Source organism: Martes martes (assembly GCF_963455335.1).
Source record: "Martes martes genome assembly, chromosome: 6".
NCBI lineage: Eukaryota > Metazoa > Chordata > Mammalia > Carnivora > Mustelidae > Martes > Martes martes.
In genome coordinates this window covers 91,972,248-91,991,860 of record NC_137893.1, presented here as the reverse complement: position 1 = coordinate 91,991,860, position 19,613 = coordinate 91,972,248, and the positions used below count along the sequence as shown (strand labels likewise).

Below are 19,613 nucleotides of genomic sequence, written 5' to 3'. Positions count from 1 at the left end.
TATGAAGCACAAGAGTACAAAGAACTTTAGAAGGTTATATTTGGCTTATATAAAGCTTTCTGAGGTTAAAAATATAATAATCATGTGTGTGAAAAAATAGTTTTAAGAGGTACAAATATATCATTAGCAGCCTAAATTACTAACAACTATAAACCACTTGGACTAAATCTTGAATAATCTATAATGTAACTTTGTACTCATCAAGCTGACCTTCTGTTAGTGAATCCAAATTAGTGAAGACCTATTTTTTTAATCAAGAATCAAGGTCAGTCCAGAACAAGAGTCCCAGTGGTTTATAACCTATGGCTATTGGATATGTGAGACTCACATTTTGCAGACTGTTCTCTAAAAGATCATGAGATAGACTCTGTTTTTGTTTGGTAGTTTCTGTGGTATAACCCGTACTGCAACCTTACAGGCTTTTTTTCTGATTGCAAAATAGTATGTTCATTTCCCCTGCCACCGGACAGAGACTAGTTTTGAAAACACAGCTTCTGCGGCAAAGCCAGTCTTGGCTATTTCATAAAGCACACGTCACATTTCAGTTTTCGCACAAGCCTCTTCCAGCTCCTGAGGAAGAAAATAATCCAGCCCTCAAATCCCTATCAGACTTCTTTAGGCACGCAAAGGGACCCCCCTTTCCGCTCCAAAACTCATGAAAGAAGTTGATTCTTCTTGTACTCCATTATTCAGAAACATATTACTAGCTCGATGGTGATTATATGAACTCAATAACATAAAATAAAGGAACAGTTCGTTAATAAAAGTCAGTAACAGGTTGCAGCTTACGCCACCGTGATGTGCTGAGCGGTTGTTACAACAGGACAGGAGTTGAGACAACAGGGCAGGAGACCTGGTACAGATGTAAGCAGGAGTTCCGATTTTTTTTTTTTTTTTTTAACAATCATTCCTCTATTTATACTATGAAAGAGCCTGATTTTGTTTCCCATTATTGCATGAGATATACAACAAGCCTACTGTTCCAGTTGAACACCACATGTCGTTATATGAAGATCTGGGAGGAGTCTCTGGCCCTCGCTGAGCCTCTCCTGAGTCATTTTCCGTATCATGTGCTGTGGAGGAACAGCTGTACCAAGCCTCTCTAGGGTAGCTGGTGAGCACAGTCACCCATTCCATACCAAGTTTGTAGGGTAAGGCCAAGTGTCATCACCTAAATTGAGTCCAAAATTGTTCAGCGACCCAGATAAAAGTCTGATTTTTCAATCCCCCTGCTTGCTAGTCAGCATGCACTGTTCTTTGAGCATCTGGAACAATGCAGGGTTGGTGGGGAGGTGAGGGGAGACAAGGACTTATAATATTGGACCACCCCGTTCCAAGCTTGGGCAACTTCAAAGGACAGAGCTTAAGGAATTTGGAACAATCTGTACAACTTCACTGTCGCTGGGTCTGGCTAAACACGGAAACCAGCCTCTCTAATCCCCACCCCACATGTGGAGAACCATAAACTCAAGTAACTACAAATAAAAGGCCACAGAAGAGTGCCCAGATGCCCTTTGGGATGGTATGGTGCAATCAGAAGGGAGTGATTAGGGTAGGGGCTGTCCTTCCACAAGAAGTTGAGAGAAAGAGAAAAAACCATGACCAAAATGTTTGCCTTGTTTAAATATCAGCAAGAATCTCTATTCATATTACAGTTCCAATACTCTAGACCGGGAGCTAGGGAGCGGGAGGTCCAGAGAGGATCCCAAGCCACTGGTTTGCTCTGTTTTATGGGCTAACTAGATGTTGAAACTTAACTTGTAACAGCCAAGCACAGATTATTTTCCATTGCAGGGTGGTAGGAATCAGGCCTGGGGACCGTGTAGATGAAGAAATCCTTCCAGGCAGCTCAAGGTCATTGTTACAATTTATGGTATAGTTGAGATCAAACTGAAAAACCATGCACTTGCCCACACACAAACAGAGCCACTAACAAACCAGAAGACTTCCTGAGAGAGAAATGAGACCTAATGCTTGTAGCCTGACTGCATATTTAGAAACAAAGCTAGAAGCAGAGTCTGGAGTCTAGATGAAACCATCAGAGTAGCTGGTCAGCCTCCACCCCCTCTCCCCCACCCCCCGTGCAAATTAACCTACTCCTGAACCTGGCTTCGTTGATTTCGAGCAGTTTCAGCTACCACAGAGACCTCATACTGCAAAAACCTGCAACACTGCGGCTGCAGAAGGGACTGAATTAAACCCTCCTAAATCAGACTTTTCTAAGGTAAAGCAGGTCACACCAGCTAATAAAGAGTTAAAATGTCATTGTCCCATCGACTTTCTGGGGTGTTCGAGTGTTCCTCAGAGCAAAATCCAGGGAATGGAGTCACCAATTTTTGATAAGAAAAAAAAAAAGAGTAACCAAAAACCTTGAGAGATAAGAAAAGTACTGTTAACCGAAACAGTTGAGTGTTGACAAACCACTGGGGGGTAGCGCTTTCTAATCTTCCTACATCACCGACAACACAACCAACCGGCAAGAAAATGCCACACCGCAGGACGGTATGTGACCGGGCAGAGAGGAGACCTCAGCGAGGACCCAACAGCCAGAGCGTCTGCCTCCGCGACCCCCGCGACCTCCCCCCGACCCTCCGCTCCCGCAGGCTGCGCCCCCTCCACCCTCCAGACGCAGGCAGTGCCCGCCCCCCGGGCCCGCTGATTGGCAGACGGTGCAGCGACTCCTAGAGCCCGGCTTTGGTTTGGCAGGCCCAGCGGAGGGCACCGTCCTACCGTAGCCAATAGGAGGCAAGAGGCGGGACTTGCGGCCAGGAGGAGGTGCTGGTCAGGTGCTCTGCGCCGAGGCTGCGTGCAGGTGAGCGGCTGCAAGTTCAAGGGGCAATTCTCGCTTCCGCCACCTCCCAGCCATTGCCCCCCGGTCTGCGTGAGCCCCCCCACCCCCCGACTCACCATCCTCTTGTCCCAACCCCATGCGGGCCGACCGGATCACTGCAAGGGTAAGAGTCCAGGGGAGTGCGCTGCTTGCCTCCCGGGAACCCACACGGCTCCTGTGGTCCCCTCAGACCAGCCCCCCTTTCCTTGCACACGCGCACAGCTCACGTGGGGGCACCTGCCGGCCTCGGTGGGCGGGAGGCAGCGAATGGCTAAAGTATTCAACGCCCGGACCCTTCCCAGTGACTAGGTTGGAATCCCAGGGGGGAAGATAGGGCACTACTGTGTTCTCTCGACGTCGAGTCCCTCTAAACCCACCGACTCCTCCTCCACTTTCTTCTCCGCGTTTGTTGGCGCCCCTTCCCTCTATTTCCAAGGCAGCTTGTGGGGGAAGGATTGGAGGGGAGGAGAACCTGGAAAGCAGCCCGGTGAAATCTGGACCGAGAACTAGGGATTCCACTGCACTGTGCAGCAGTTTGTGCGTGGAAAAGAACGAAATCTGATTATTTCTTTCATCCTCCCCCCACCTCTTTGCTTATTGCTTTATGTCATCGATGTGATAATGTTGATTCTTCTTACCAAACATTCCTACGCTGTAGACAACACAGCATTTGTTTATTTTCTTCTGTCCAGGAAAGCAGTTCTTTCCTGCTTACCACAGTTGCTGAATTCATTTACTTAGAGGAAAATCAGGCGTTTCATGTAGTTGATTTTTTTTTTAGCCTTAAATTATATTTGTTTCATAACAGCTTTTCTTATGTGAGGAAGGTGAAGGGGGAAAAGGGAGAGGAAGCAGCATCCTCAGCCAGATGTTAGTAAGTATAGTTTTTAAATTTAATTTTTGAACCATTGCCGGAAGACCAGTACCTAATGCAATTTCAGTTTAAGTAATGTACTAGATACAGTGAAATCATAGTTAAAAATTAGTGTATCTGAAAGCAAAGCAACCATGCCAAACTGTTTTTACTTACCTATACCTATAATATAGCCAGCAAGACAAGACAGGATCTGTTTTTGAGGTTTAAAATATCTTCAACATATTCAAGTTAACAAAGCATCAAAGGCTGAATTCAGGAGATTTCTTGGCACAAAAGTGTGGATAGATCCAGGTTTTGGTGGACTTACAAATACCTTCACGCAAGAATGGACAAGAAAAGAGAACCAAAAATCCTTGCTTGATTTGCAAGCCCAATTAGAGTTCACAAAATTTACATATGTATTGTTTATCCATACTGCCTTTTGTTAGCTTTCTTGGGTAGAATAAAAACTTTTTAGACATATAAGCAGATTTGAAAAAAAAATAGAACAACCGACCAACAACCTTGATCCAAAGGGAGTCTTTAATCCTGGCAAGTGCCTTTTCCACACATATCACAAAGATTAAATATTGACGAATTTTAGCTCTCAGAAAGTCAACACCAAATTTCAGAATTATGTCTCTGTTCAGACAGAAACTGTTTTAGAATAACAAAGGCTATGCTTTAATTATGAAATAAATGAATGCAAATTACACTTCAGAAGTGTATTTGAGTATCACAAATTTTATGTCATTTCAAAAAACCAAGTTCCTCTATTTTCTCTTTTCTTGAGTAACATCCCTAAATATAAGACTTTGGCTTTGAAAAATAGACGTATGTATTTTTTTTAAGCATTATTATTGGATTTGCTGATGGTACTTCCTTGTTTCTAGGTTCCTGTAGTTGGTCTAACCATAATGATAAATACTTTCACAGATATTAATTAGACTACATAAACTTTACAGGCCAAAAGTCAGAAGTCTGGGTCCCCTGTAAAAGTTTCTGAAAAGTTTTTGGTTTTCTCGAAAGTAAATTATAACATTTTAAAATGATATTTGGCGTGTTTACTTAAATAATTACTTTGAGAAATGTTTTGATAAATTCTTGGAAAGTAACAGTTTCTAAAATGCAACTAAATTTCTTAACTTTATTATGCAGGAAGCCCCAGGTCTCTTGTTTAAGGTGGAACAATGTAATTCTTCCATGCTGTGATTTATGATATAACTGGTATCACTAAGTCCTGTTACTGTCAGTTTTGGGTAAGGTATACCAAAAAAAAAAAAAATTTGTCATTAACTTCTATATGTTTTTTATACAGATTGTCTTACACTGAGCTGATCAAATACTTTGAAAATGACTTCCAAACTCCTCTGGGTGTCCTTCATACTTGCTGCGTTAATACTGTCAGTTACATTTTCTCTCCAACCAGACCAGCAAAAGGTTCTACTGGTTTCATTTGATGGATTCCGTTGGGATTACTTGTATAGAGTTCCAACACCCCATTTTCATTATGTTATGAAGTATGGTGTTCATGTGAAGCAGGTTACTAATATTTTTATTACGAAGACCTACCCTAACCATTATACTTTGGTAACTGGCCTCTTTGCAGAGAATCATGGGATTGTTGCAAATGACATGTTTGATCCTATTCTGAATAAGTCTTTCTCCTTGGATAACATGACTATTTATGATTCTGAGTTTTGGGAAGAAGCAACGCCAATATGGATCACAAATCAGAGGGCAGGACATTCTAGTGGTGCAGCCATGTGGCCTGGAACTGATGTAAAAATACATAATAGTTTTCCTACTCATTATATGCCTTACAATGAGTCTGTGTCATTTGAAGATAGAGTTGCCAAAATTATCGAGTGGTTTACATCAAAAGAGCCCATAAATCTCGGTCTTCTTTATTGGGAAGACCCCGATGATATGGGCCACCATTTGGGACCCGAGAGTCCGCTCATGGAGCCTGTCATTTCGGATATCGACAACAAGTTGGGATATCTCATACAAATGCTGAAAAAGGCCAAGTTGTGGAACATTCTGAACCTAATCATCACAAGTGATCACGGAATGACCCAGTGTTCTGAGGAAAGGATCATAGAACTTGATGAGTATCTGGATAAAGACCACTATGTCCTGATTGACCAATCTCCAGTAGCGGCCATCTTGCCAAAGGAAGGTAAGTCTGATCGAGTGGTGATCTGGGGCTGGGGCTGGATGTGCCCAGTGCAACTGAGGGGGTAGTTTTTGTTTCTATGTCTTCACAGTATGCTTTCCTGTGTCATGGTAGTTTTCTAGGGCTTAATCCTTAGACTCTGAAAAGACAAAATCTCTTTTCTCAGCCTGTAATTTTTCACTTTTCCCAAGAATTTGAAATTGATGTTCTCTCTATATTTATAGTAGATGGATTTAACCATCTTGGAGCCACCAGATATGATGAAAGCTACAGCCTCCTTTCTGAGGAAAATTGAGATGAAAAGAGACATATAGAATTCGCATGCAATTACAGTGATTTTATGGAAGCCCTAAATTTAGCCTTCTGTGGATCCTTTTGTAGGACCTGCTCAATAGGGAAACAGTGCCTTATAGGAAGGAGAAAGCATTGGTCAAGCTGAAGATTTCTTTTCCCTGTCTATAAATGAGGAAGTCATAACAATACATTGAACTTCTTACAAATCTTTTCTCAAAGCCTCATACCAACTTTGTCACCTAAGTATTACTGCTGTTTTAAAGACAAGTGAACTAGCTCAAGTTTAACCTCACTAGATCACAAAAGAAGTGCAGAGGGAGACTCAGACTTCTGACTTCTTTTTTATCAACATCTAGATTAACTCTAGATATCCGGTGAGAGAACAGATTTTGAAAAGCTGAATACCTCACACACGAGCCTTATATCCCTCACGAGGGAATCAGGAGCATCATATGAAACTGGGAATGTTAAAATATACACGTATGCACTTGCACAGGAACCTTTTAACAAATTCAGTATAAAATAACAAGTCTTTTGTTGTTTGTGGAAATCACATTAACTCTTCAGTTTTCCTTATAAAATTGGAATGTGTCCTGTGTTGCGGGTGCTGGGAGGCAGGGAGGAACCCCCAACAAAGGATTTGAAAAACAAGAATAAGGATTAAAGACACGGCATTTGAAGTTCCAGGGAGTGCTTTTGCCACGCCTCCAGGGGTTAAAGAACTTTCCTGTTTCACAAGCTGCGTTCCACCTCCAGTCTGCCCTTCCTATCTTTTTTTTTTTTTTTAATTTTATTTTGTTTTTTCAGTGTCCCAAGATTGATTGCTTATGCTCCACACCCAGTGCTCCATGCAGTACGTGCCCTCCTTAATACCTACCACCAGGCTCACCCAACACCCCCCCCCAAAACCCTCAGTTTGTTTCTGAGTCCACAGTCTCTCCTGGTTCCTCTCCCCCTTCAATTTCTCCTCAAGGGCTGCCTCGCCCTCCTCTCAGAGATTCTCTCTCCTTGGTGTGCATAACTATCAGAACTTAGCTCTTTGTTTTTGTTTGGGTAGACATTTTCCTTAGTGTCTACAACTGGGGGGAGGGGAGGGGTGTAGTCTTTTTCCATTAGAGATTTCTGGTTCTATATAATGTTCTCTCAGTTCTGTAAAGTGAATTTCTGTACAGCAGAAGAAGGGTCATTTCTGTTTGCCCCTCAAGATTCTTTGCTTAAGGGGATAAGAGTCTTCAAGTATCTGGCTGTTTTTCCCTGTGTTCTGCACAGTGGTGGTTTACCTCAGGGGGGTTGTTGGCAAGGAAGAAATGTTCACTGGCCTCTGTTGCCAGGGTGGTTTCTTTAATTGTAACAGTGAGTGCCTGGTTCTGAGTCCCTCTCTGTATCCTTCCTCTTTGAGGTAAATTTGATGAAGTCTATGAAGCCCTAGCTCATGCTCATCCTAATCTTACTGTTTACAAAAGAGAAGAGCTTCCAGAAAGATGGCATTACAAGTACAACCATCGAATTCAACCCATCATAGCTGTGGCTGACGACGGGTGGTATATTCTGCAGAATAAGTCAGATAACTTTCTGTGTGAGTATATTGCACCGTTTTTCCCCATTCTGTGTCACTGTTTGTTGGAGTGGAGACTGTGGGTAATAGAGCAGTATTTATTAATCAGATAACTAATGGGAGTCCTACATGAATAGCAAATCAAAGATCCCTGGGACTTGCCCCTAAACATGCATTTCGCTGGAAGTCATCAGACCAAAGGTATGCAGAGTGACCCAGACAGCTAATCATAGCCATCATGTTCCTGAAAAAAACCTAATTGGAAATTTACGGATTGAATGTTTTTTCTGCGTCTGTTTTATGTTCTAATTTCATAAGAACGTAATCTCTGTTTTTATTTGCAGTTGTAGCTTTCTAGTTTTCTTTGCCCTTCTGGCTCTACCAAATACAGGCCAACTTTGTTTTCTACCTTGGAAACTTTTCTGAAAAGAAGTGCGTATGGCCTGGAGGACCATATATGAAAATGTATTTTTCTAACCCCTAGTGATATAATTTTGGAGCTATTTCCACTGAATTTTTAATATAATGGACATCCCATTTGAAATTCAGACATGCAAAAGAAGGGGCTTTCTGCCATCCTTAACATGTGGTTTTTCTCTTATATAGCTTCTAGCAAGTTAGTCAAATGGAAAAGCCATCCACAGGCTTTTACTGCTCTGGAATGGGCCCCTCATGTGCATATTTGCTCTTCAGCTCCCTACCCTCTCCCTGCTCTGCTTTGTCCTGCTGGTGATTGACTTCTAACGACTGATTTCCCAGGCTCCTTTGCCAACTGGTTTCTGGTTATACGTGGCCAAAATAATAGAAGACACCCACAGGAGTTTGGGAGGCAGGAGTTAGGAGTTGGGAAGAAGCGAGGATATTTGTCACGCACATTCTCCATCTTAGGTGGTGTCTGTGATGGTGACTTCATTTCCTCTGTGGTCCCAGCTCCCTCTGGACAGCTCTTCCTACAGCCTCATCTCCTACTGGGCAGCCCTAGCCTTTGGGCTCTGGTAACACCACCTCTTACCTTCTGTCCCTCCAGCCGTAGGGGGCCTAGGGACTGTTCCTAATCCCTTGCCATCTGGAGAAGGCTTCTCAGCTCTTAGAACTTCCCTCTGGTGAACTACCTTGCTGGCCTGCTGCTTTCCTGGTGGGCATAGATATTAACATGGCCACTGATCAGTTCCCAGGGAGTTGTTTCTCCTCTGTTACTTGGATAATGAAGGAACCACATTGTATCAAAACTACACAGGAATGCTTTCTTCAGGCTTGGTCCTTGATCTACGTAAGAGATGTACAGAGATGTCCCTTGAGGTAGAATTGGGTTCCTATCATATCTGTTGACCAAAGGAAAAGCAGTTGCCTGACTGTGGCATTTGTAGTACATATGAGAATCACAGTGGCAGATGTATACAGGTGCTTAGTGTCTGGTTCTTAAAGGTTTTACACATGGATGATGAACTGTAAGCTGATACTTACTCACACCAGGAGATTTGTTTTAAGAAAGCCTTTAAAAATAATTTCTTTCAGGGCACCTGGGTGGCTCAGTCAGTTAAACGTCTGCCTTCTGCTCAGGTCATGATCCCAGGGTCCTGGGATCGAGCCCCACATCAGGCTCCCTGCTCAGTGGGGAGTCTGCTTCTCCCTCCCCCTCTGCACCTAACCCACTTGTGTGGCACACGTGCGCGCGCTCTCTCTCAAATAAAATCTTTTTTTTTAAAGATTTTATTTATTTATTTGAGAGAGAGAGTGAGAGTGAGAAAGAGCTTGAGAGGGGAGAAGGTCAGAGGGAGAAGTGGGAGAAGCAGACGCCCCATGGAGCTGGGAGCCCGATGCAGAACTCCATCCCAGGACTCCCGGATCATGACCTGACCTGAAGGCATTCGCTTAATCAACTGAGCCACCCATGGTGCCCTCAAATAAATAAAATCTTAGAAATAATTTCTTTCAAAAAAAATTTCTTTGGCCTGGAGAATAGTTGCTGCCTTTACATGTTCAGATTCTCATGTACTGTGCAGATAGCTCTTGTGGTAGTGGGGTTGCTCAAAAAAGGACTGCTGTCTCTGAGGAGATTTGTCCTTTATAAGTAATGTGAGTCTGAGGGGTTCTCTTGAAATTTTGGTATGGTGAACTACACTTACGCAATAGATTGGTCATGCCTACTTTTGCTAGAAAGCCTTAATAACACTCCTGTTTATGTTATGTTCAACGTGATTATTTATTCAACAAATAAATATATGAAATAATTATTTCTTCAACAAATAATTATGTGTTGGCCAGCATATTCCTTCTCAACCTGAGTTCCACAAGAGAATGAAGTCCTAATGTCCAAAAGCAGTGCTTCTCAAAATAGGTTTCCTGTAGGGCCCCTGGGTGGCTCAGTAAGTTAAGTGTCCAGCTTTTGATCGCAGCTCAGGTCTTGATCTCGGGGTTGTGAGTTTGAGCCCCACATTGGGCTCCACGCTGGGCATGGAGCCTACTTAAAAAATAATAACAATAGCATAAAATGCAGTTTTTATTATACAGGAGTTTTCATGCTTTAGTGTTTACATATCCTGATAAATCAGAAGACTTCTAAGGCTTTTTACTTTCTTTGTAGCCACACAAGCTCACAGTGCTAAATTGTATTTTGATCTGAACCACCCGTATCAAGGTTTTACCCATAAAGGTCCTGACCTTAAGTTTTCCGCAGTGGGTTGTAGCTGTCGCTAGGGATTTGATTTTTGTGGTGTCTTTTGTTTTCTTGATTGTGTTTCCCACAACTGGTAATTGGTAATGGTGAATTTACTGTCTTAATGACTGAGAGCCGCTTTATCTCTTTATCTTTAGAACATAATTGGAGCAAAGTAGGTTACCTAACAAGTACTTACTGAATATTAGTTTACTGGCCACCAAAAACAAAACAAAACAAAAAAAAACCTGCTTTCATTTTCCCCTGACTTGGGTTCGGCTCTGCTCTTTACCCCTCCTCCTCTGCTGTTTCAGGTCGCTTCTGCCTGCGAGAAAGATTTGTCATCAGTTTGACTTTTCATTTTCTAAAGTGGATGTTGATGTTGACCACAGTGGAGATTAATCATAAAAGATTCTTTTAAAATATGAACAAGTTAAACTTTGCACTTAAGTTCAGAATTGGACGATACAACCGTCATTTTTGTTGTCATGCCCTGGGAGCGGGGGCTAACTTACTCATCCATGTTCTCTTTCCAGTAGGCAACCATGGTTACGATAATGCATTAGCAGACATGCATCCAGTATTTTTAGCCCATGGTCCTGCCTTCAGAAAGAATTTCACGCAGGAAGCCATGAGCTCCACAGACCTGTACCCACTGCTCTGCCATCTGCTTAACATCACGGGCATGCCCCACAACGGATCATTCAGGAACGTCCAGGATCTGCTCCGTTCAACAAGCCCCAGAGCGCTTCCTCACACGCCGGGTCCCACACTTCTCCACGGTAGCGTCAAGCCCGGAGACGACGAGAGCGAGGAGTCCTATGCTTATTTCTTAGGGGTGTCTCTCGGCAGCATTTTGGTGATTGTATTCTTTGTGATTTTCGTTAAACATTTAATTCGCAGTCAGATACCTGCCTTACCAGATGTGCAGGCTGAAATCGCTCAGCCATTATTACAGGCCTAATGCTACTTCGAAGTGGAGATGGTGTACTTACTTCAGTGTTTAAGGGTTTCAGATTCTAGGAAACCAGTTTCAGACATTTGCACAATCATTCAGCAGTTATGTACATAGATAGGCATAGACGCACGCGTGCACACGCACGGACAAATACACATACCTACCAAGGATTAAAGTGGGAGACATATGATTCTGTTATTCTCTCTGGCTTAGGGGTAGATAAAATCCTGTTGTATTTGGACATGGCACCTATAATGTATATATTTAATGGCTTTGCACTATTTAAAGTACCTTATGTATTACACTTTAAATTGCTCTCCTCATGGGTACTTTTATATGAAATGCACTTTATTGCTGATTATGTCTTATAATTTGGTTGAAAAAGACAAGTTGTTTTCTGCCCACATCACAGACTACTTGTTATTTGGTGGTCACACAGAATGAAATGTCTAATAATTCCTGAAAAATGCCAGAATCTGTCTCCTTAAACTCAGGAGTGCAAAAAGAAAGTCAAAACTGTTGGAAATTAAATGCAACAACCTTTGTACATCGAATTTTGGAGAGATGCATTCCCAACAGCGGGGTGCATCTGTGGGCATTCCTTCTCATATTTCTTTCTAAAAGACATGGGTTTTCATTTTATTTTCTTTAAAAAAAATAAAAGGTTCAAGTACTGACAGAGTCCTTCTAAACATCCCATTTCTGTCATGAAATTCATGATGGCTATTTTCTGAGGAGTCCTTTTGCTCTGATTCTATAATAACAAAGACACCGTGATACCCGTGTCCTTCCTGGCCCGCTGTGAACAGAAGCCATCGGTGACCATCCCAGCAATAAGCTTTTCTTCTTTTTCTGTACTTACTTGCTTCTTTGAAAGCTAAATCACTATGAATCACATTAAAAAATCACGTAAGATACATCAGTGTTTGTTTTCTTTCTGATAACAAGCAGTAAGAGAGCACAAGCACCTCGAAGCCTTGAGCATTTGCGGATCCAGAGTCGCCAACTATGTTGGGCAAAACAGACCACGTGGTCCTCCAGTGGGACTGTGTGGAGCCAGGGAAGGAAAGTTAGGTGGGACCTTGTCTGAGATGTACCCGCCTTCCCCAGAGCAACACTGAAGGGTGCCTCGTGGCAGAAACCAGTGAAATAGCTCGTAGCAGGGACAGGTATTGAAACAAGGGGAGGGGAGATCATAGCCCCGGTTCATGATCGAGCCCTGGGTGCTCGGGGATCAAAGATGTTATCAGGCTCACGGACATCTGCTTGGTCACTCAGCTCTTCTCATTTCAGCCATCAAATCTGTGCTTTAGATCTCTGAAATAGGTTGGGGGGACCTAGGGTTTACTTGTCGTTTCTTAGAGGAAAGAGAAAAGCTTGGAAAGAACTGCTTTCTTTGGAAAAAAAAAAAAAAGTTTATATAGACAGATGGCCCATAGATGATATTGTGATTTTGTGTTGTTAATGCACCAGCTGGCTAATGATTAGGTAAAATAGTGTAGGTATTCTAGAAAGAAAGATAAAGCAGATGTAAAGAACAAAAGTAGTTTTATTTTCAAAAATATAGTTGAATTTAAGTGCTCCCTAAAATAAAGTGAATGGGTTATTTTTTAAATGATACCATAAAGAAGGTTAGCACTCAAATCTTCATTTCATTACAAAGCCTTTTAAGCAAACAGAATGGAATTCGTGGACCTGCTCTGACATTAAAAAGCTGAGAAGTTAGATGGTAGATGGCAAACTCAAGAAGTCTGCACTCTGAATGAGACATTTGAGAATCCTTGGTGGCCACTCGCCTTGGCTTGCTGCATGGCCATGAACTTTCCCCGCATTATTGACATGCCAGCATAACGACCGAAAGATGAAATTGGTCTTTTTAAACGCATTACTGTTCAAATTCTGTCTGTACACTTAAAAATTGTTGCATTAAATTCACTTTAGAACTGCCTCAGTGGTAAGAGGAAAGCACATGCTGTACCATTGATGAAATCATTAAAATTCCGATCTGGATATTGGATTATTGCAAGGTTTCTTTTATTTACACGTACTCGGTTTCCTGTAAAATGCAGGAGAATTTATTTACCTGAAGGAAAATAAAATTTTAAACTTCGCTGGGAAATCTCATCATACCTTGAGAGCTTTTTTGTTGTTTTATCTGCGTGTCTGCACCCTCAAGCTTTGTATGCACTGAACGCAAATTGCACATAGAAATAAAATTTAGGCTAGCTGATCTTACTAATTGTAAGTGAGAATTTCTTTAAGGCCAGAGGAATGGAGTACCTCCCTCCCTCGCCGCCATTTTTGCTGAACATCACTCATCAACTATTTTGTACAATCTATGAATTGATAAGATTTGTCTTCACTGTACATTTTGCAATTTCTTCTCCCTTTGCCACCTGACATTGAAATTTAAACCTGCTTTCAAAATGCTCTCTGACCTCTTCAGGTAAAACTAGGATCCTATTAATGTCGGTTTCTTGCAAGAACCTATTACCTCTAGAAAATCTGATGGGGGTACTAGCTCTTCGAGTTGGTTCATTAAGGGGGACAGACTTGAGAATCTCTACAGCCGGGAAGCATCTTAGGGACCGTTCAACCTCCCCGACTTAACAAGGATCTTAGGGACCATCCAATCCCCTTGACAGCTGTGATGATAGGCATGGACCTGTGAATGTCGGCCGGCAGCAGGACCCAGGATCGGATCTGATGTGAATCTGAATGCACAGAATGAATGTTGAGGGGACATAGTTCAGTCCATGACAGGCAGGGTATACGAAACAAAACCAATAAAACGCCTGGAAAAGTGAGAAACTATACAAGAAAATGTATTCATGGCTCCTAGTTGGTATCATTCCATTGTTTTCCCACAGGGCTGCTATTGAGAAGTCTTAGGACGATTTATGTCACTCTCCCCCCCCCCTTTCCCGCCCTCCTCCCCACCCTCCTCCACTTTCATAATATTTCTTGTAAAGCCCTCAGTTCCTTGGAATTTTACAGTTGTTAAGATACTTCCCTTGTCACTCAAAGACTTTTTTATTGGAAAGGCTCGTATCGTAAAGCCAATGTTCAGAGTTCGTTTTAGTTATTAATTTCCTTTCATCCAATTTTTGTTTCCCCTTTTCAGCACTCATGTTAGTTGGATGTTGAACCTTCTGCCAAATGTGACTTCATAGCCACCCAGGGCGCGGTGTCTGGGCCAGGAAGAACAAGGCTAAGCAACCTCAGGCTGTATCTAGGGGAAGCTGGCTCACGCTGGGATGATACTGGAGGTAAGGGGTAGGTTGAGTGGGTTTGAGGCATGAGAGATGTCTGATACACCCACACGTGTATGGATTCGTCATTTTATGCAAGGTCCTCAGTTCTTTTCATCTCTTTGTCTATCCTTGTGTCAACAGCATACTGACTGGATTATTACAACTTTACGATAGTTCTTGATGTCCAATGGAGTAAGGCCTATCATGTTATCATGAAGACCGTCTCGGCCCTTTGCATTTGTTTCTGCATCAATTTGAGTCTGCTTATACAATTCCATAAAAAATAAATAAAACTCTGCTGGGATTGCTTGGATGCAATGACCAGTTTGAGGAGAACTGACATCTTTACAATATTGAATCTTTCAACCTAGAAACGACACAGCCTTCTACTATTTTGGTCTTTTTTTTTTTTTTAAGGATTTTTTTTTAATTTATTTGAGAGACAGAGGGCATGAGTGGGGGCAGAGGCAGAGGGAGAAGGAGACTCCTCGCTGACCAGGGGCTGGATCCCAGGACCCCAAGATCATGATGACCTGAGCCGAAGGCAGGCACTTAACTGACTGAGTCACCCAGGTGCCCCTATTCTGGTCTTTCTTAATTCTGCTCGATGCTATAATTTCCCGTGCAAAATTCTGCAGATCCTTTGTTAGACTTATCCTGAGATATTTCATGCTTTTTGATACCGGTATAAGTGATACCAGTTTTAAATTTTCATTTTCTGGTGATACATAGAAATACACTTGATTTTTCTATATTGATCATATATCCAGCAATTTTGGCAAGCTTCTAGTTTGTCTGATTCCTTTGGATTTTCTGTGTGTGAAATCATGTCATCTGTGGATATGACAGTTTCATTATTTTTTGAATCTTATATGATTCCTTTTTCCTGTATTATCGAGTTGCTAACACCTCCAGGGCAATGTTAAATAAAAAGTGATGACAGTGGACAGCCTTGCCTTTCTCCTGATTATAGGAGAAAAACACTGAGCATTTCCCCACTCAGTGTATTAACTGTAGGTTTACTATATTATTATTATATTATGATTCAGTATGATAGTGGCTGTAGGCTTATGGCATATATACCAGCTTGAAGTTCTCTTCCAGATGTGGTGAGTTGGTTTTTTAAAAAAATAATAAATAGGTGTTGAATTTTGGCAAGTGCTTTTTCCACATTTATTAACATGCTCTTGTTTTCCTCATTAATATAGAGGGTAACACTGATGTTTCAAATATCAAACTAATGGTGCCCTTCTGGAATAAATCCCACTTGTTGATGTTTTGTCCTTCTAAAATAGTGGTAAACTCAATTTGATGTTTTGCTAAATACTTTTTTTCATAGAGATATTATTCTATGGTTTTCTTTAAACATCTTTATCAGATTTTGGTACCAGTGTTATACTGGCCTCCTAAACCAGTTTGGACGTATGTTCCTTTCTTCTCTATTTTCTGTAAGTTTGGGTAAAATCATTTCCTCCTTAAATGTAACTAATCAGTGAAATCAACTGGACTTACGAGTTTTCTCTGTGGGGACATTTTTGATAACAAATTAATTTTTGTGATAGACATAAATAAGGCTATTAAGGTTTTTTATTTGATTTTGTATGAGTTTTGGTTAAGTTGTATTTTTCAAGGAATTTGTTCATTTTACCTAAACTGTCAAACTTACTGTCATAATATTCTCTTGATATCCTTTTGATAAGTGTAGGATCTATAAGTGATGGCCCCTCTTTCATTACTGATCTTGCTAATTTGTCCTCCCCCCCATCTTGTTAGGGGCTTATCAATTTTATTAAGACTTAAAATGCCAAAATTTGATTTTCTTAATTTTTGTCTTTTCTATTTCATTAATTCTGATTTTATCTTTATTATTTCCTTTTACTTACTTTGGATTATTTTCTTCATCTTACTACCTTTCTAAAGTGGAAGCTTAAACCATTGGTATTGAACCTTTCAAAGACAAGCATTCAAGGTTATAAATTTCCATCCAAATACGGCATCAGCTGCATTCTACAGAATTTGGTAGCCATTTAGAGGTATATTGTTTAATAGAAAATATTCAAGGCTTCTCTAGATCTTATTGTTATTGAAGCTGTTTTAATTCCATTGTGATCAGAAAACATCCTTCATAAGACTGTAATCCTTGGAGATTATTTACTGAGACTTGTTTTGTTGTCCTGCATACGATCTGTCTTGGTGATGATTGTGTGTGCACTTGAGAAGAGTATGTCTCCCGTGGTTGGGGCTGTAATCTCTAAATGTCAAGTAAGTGTATGTGGTTGACATCATACTCAGGTCTTCCACATCCTTACTGATTTTTTTCTTGGTCTAGTTGTTGTATCCATTATTTAAGAGAGAAGTGCTGAACTTGTCAGTTTTCTTTATGGAGTCTTTCTTGAGTTCCATCACTTTTTGATTCATGAACTTTTAAGCTCTGCTTTTAGGTATGAACACTTAGAGTTGTTGTCTTCTTGATATATTGGTCCTTTTATTATTGTGCAATGTCCTTCACATCTCTGAAAATTCTTGTCTTGAAGACGACTTCATTCCAGCTGTCTCACAGTTAGTTTGCATGGTGTATCATTTTCCATCCTTTTACTTTCAGTCTGCCGTTGGATTCAAAGGATAAACTACAAACAGCTGACTCTTTGTTTTTTCATCCAATCTGCCCATCTGCCATTTGATCCAAATATTATCTATTTACATTAACCTTTTTTTTTAAAATTTTATTTATCTATTTGACAGAGCAAGATCACAAGTAGGCAGAGAGGCAGGCAGAGAGAGGAGGGAAGCAGGCTCCCTGCCAAGCAGAGAGCCCGATGCGGGGCTCGATCCCAGGACCCTGAGATCATGACCTGCGCCGAAGGCAGAGGCTTAACCCACTGAGCCACCCAGGCGCCCTACATTTAGCTTTTGATATGGTTGATTTTCCATTTTGCTTGCCCCCTTATTCTATATTGGTCTACAGTTTTGTTTTTGGGGTGCTACTTTTATCAGTTTTAATATCCATGGTGTGGTCACCTCAAAAACCCACATTTTTAAATTAAAAAATTTAAAATAAAAAACCCACTTTTTTTCTAAAGCATGTTTTATGAAGCAAATGTAACATTGATAATTAAACCTAATGAAGAGGTACTAAAAAAGATTATTGGCCTTTGAGTCTGGACTTTTTGTACAGTAGTTTATAATTCGCTCAATCTCTAATTCAGAAATTAGTCTTAGTTTCCTTTCGCTTCTGAAATCAGTTTTATTCATTTTTTTTCCATAGGAAATTATCCACTTCATCTGTATTTTCAAACTTAATTTGTCTCAAACAGTATAAGGTAGGCTATTAAGATTTTTAAATGTTCTGCTTCTCCTTTTTTACATCTGTATTTTCTCTCCTTCCACACTTCTATCCCTTTTTTTTATTATGTTGGCTTCCAGAATTTACAGATGCCTTCGGGGGCTCCCTTTTATCCGTTTCCTCCTTCTGAATCGTGGCCTTTTGAAACCTCACTTTCTTGGTAATTTCTCAGTGCCTTAGCACAGGTCTTTTATACTGAATCCAGATTTTCTAGTCCTCAGCAAGAGGGTTGGTTTGAATTCCTTTGCCACCATTTTACTGAAAACACAACTTTCACTATTTAAAAAAAAAATCTTCACAGAAGTTTGTGTATCTCCTCAGTGCAAAATTCAAACAAGTTTGAAGTCAGTAGTAATGGGTCTGGGTCTGACCAATAGAAACCATTTTATAAAATGTTTGTATAGTGGGGTTGTCTGAATTTGCTTTGGGGTTAATTTCTATTGATCCTTTCCACCACCCCAGCCTATGAAAGTGAAGTAAGCAAGGCAGATGAGCATGCTGATTGCATGCCTGACAATTCAGATCTTCACCACAGGAGGGCAGTCTGAGCCGGACACAACTGTAAACCATCCTTCCAGCGTGGGCAGCGGAGGAGCTCACTAGATAGTTTACTGATGGTGGAAATCAGGTTTCTGCAGTAAAGGAGGTAGAAGATAAATGGGAAAACAGAAGGTCTGCCTGGCAGGTTCTCTTGAATTTTGGGTAGGACTCTGCCTTTGCTAGATCATGTGGCCAGGAGACACGAGTCACAGGACCGAGTGGTTTCAGCACCAACCACCAGGTGCACACACACATCCATTAGGACACAGAACTATATACATATACATACATATTATGACCATGTTTGCGGGGGATTTTTGGCCTTAATATCTATTTTTCTGGAAAAATGTTAACTAAACCATTCAAGTAAAGAAGAAAATGTTAATGAAAAATGAAGATCCAAAGGGTTTGTGCCAAAAAGCAAACCAGTCCTCTGAAACCTAACTCAACAGGACCCAACACGCTTCTTTGGATTCTCACATGTTCTCTGAAGCTGTGTGTGTGTGTGTGTGTGTGTGTGTGTGTGTGTGTGTGTGTGTGTGTTGGGGGAAGGGAGGACTGCAATGACACCCAAGTACAGGCAGCAAGGAAGGGGGAGGTTGGGGAAACTTGAGAAGCACGTGGCCTGGAAAAGGGCCCTGTGGCCCTGTGGCTCTGTGTACAAGGATCTCAGCAGCAAGAGTCAAACCATGAGTAGACACCATTTGTTGTTATGTTTTACCACTTCTGAGATGTTGCAGAGCTCACTTCGGAGTAAAGAAAGTAACTTTTCCTTTTGTTTTCTCCCACAGTTCCTAGCAGTGTTCTCTGAGTATGAGCATGGGAAATGCATTTATCACACTGCTCTACTTTCTTGAACCTGTACTCAATTAGTATGGCTATTTACAAAACACAGTTTAAATGCTATAATCCTCCCTTACCTCTAGTTTTGTAACCTGCTTTTTCAAACTTCTTCCCTTCTACTGTACACCAATAAAGTATAGTTATGGAAGCTCTGCAAAATTTAGCTTGGCTTTCTTTGCAATGATATTCTCATGCTAAGTTGCATATTTATCCACTGTCTTAAAATTTTGTTAATGTTTTATACTTGATACTGATTTTTTTAAATTTGTAATGAATGCCTACATGGATTTTTGCTGTATTATTGG

At 41.1% G+C, this 19,613-nt stretch overlaps 1 protein-coding gene across 2 annotated transcripts; it reads left to right on the top strand.

Annotated features, from left to right (window-relative positions):
- The first annotated feature begins 2,774 nt into the window (after positions 1–2,774).
- ENPP5 (ectonucleotide pyrophosphatase/phosphodiesterase family member 5) lies at positions 2,775–13,340 on the top strand. 2 transcript variants are annotated; one of them, XM_080807011.1, is made up of 4 exons: positions 2,775–2,812; positions 5,005–5,868; positions 7,559–7,735; positions 10,907–13,340. In XM_080807011.1, exons 2-4 carry the CDS (start codon positions 5,040–5,042, stop codon positions 11,332–11,334), a joined length of 1,434 nt encoding a protein of 477 aa, XP_080663137.1. In that variant the 5' UTR covers positions 2,775–2,812; positions 5,005–5,039; the 3' UTR covers positions 11,335–13,340. The 2 variants fall into 2 exon arrangements, with proteins under 2 accessions (XP_080663137.1, XP_080663136.1); XM_080807010.1 differs by having other exon boundaries at positions 2,794–2,954.
- Positions 13,341–19,613: the final 6,273 nt, after the last annotated feature.

What these genes read in the sequence shown, in the direction of transcription:
- ENPP5 (XM_080807011.1), top strand. Translation starts at nt 5,040, where the DNA reads ATGACTTCCAAACTCCTCTGGGTGTCCTTCATACTTGCTGCGTTAATA. An exon ending in GGCCATCTTGCCAAAGGAAG is followed by an intron (nt 5,869 to 7,558) that starts GTAAGTCTGATC and finishes TTCCTCTTTGAG; the next exon opens with GTAAATTTGATGAAGTCTAT. An exon ending in TAAGTCAGATAACTTTCTGT is followed by an intron (nt 7,736 to 10,906) that starts GTGAGTATATTG and finishes TTCTCTTTCCAG; the next exon opens with TAGGCAACCATGGTTACGAT.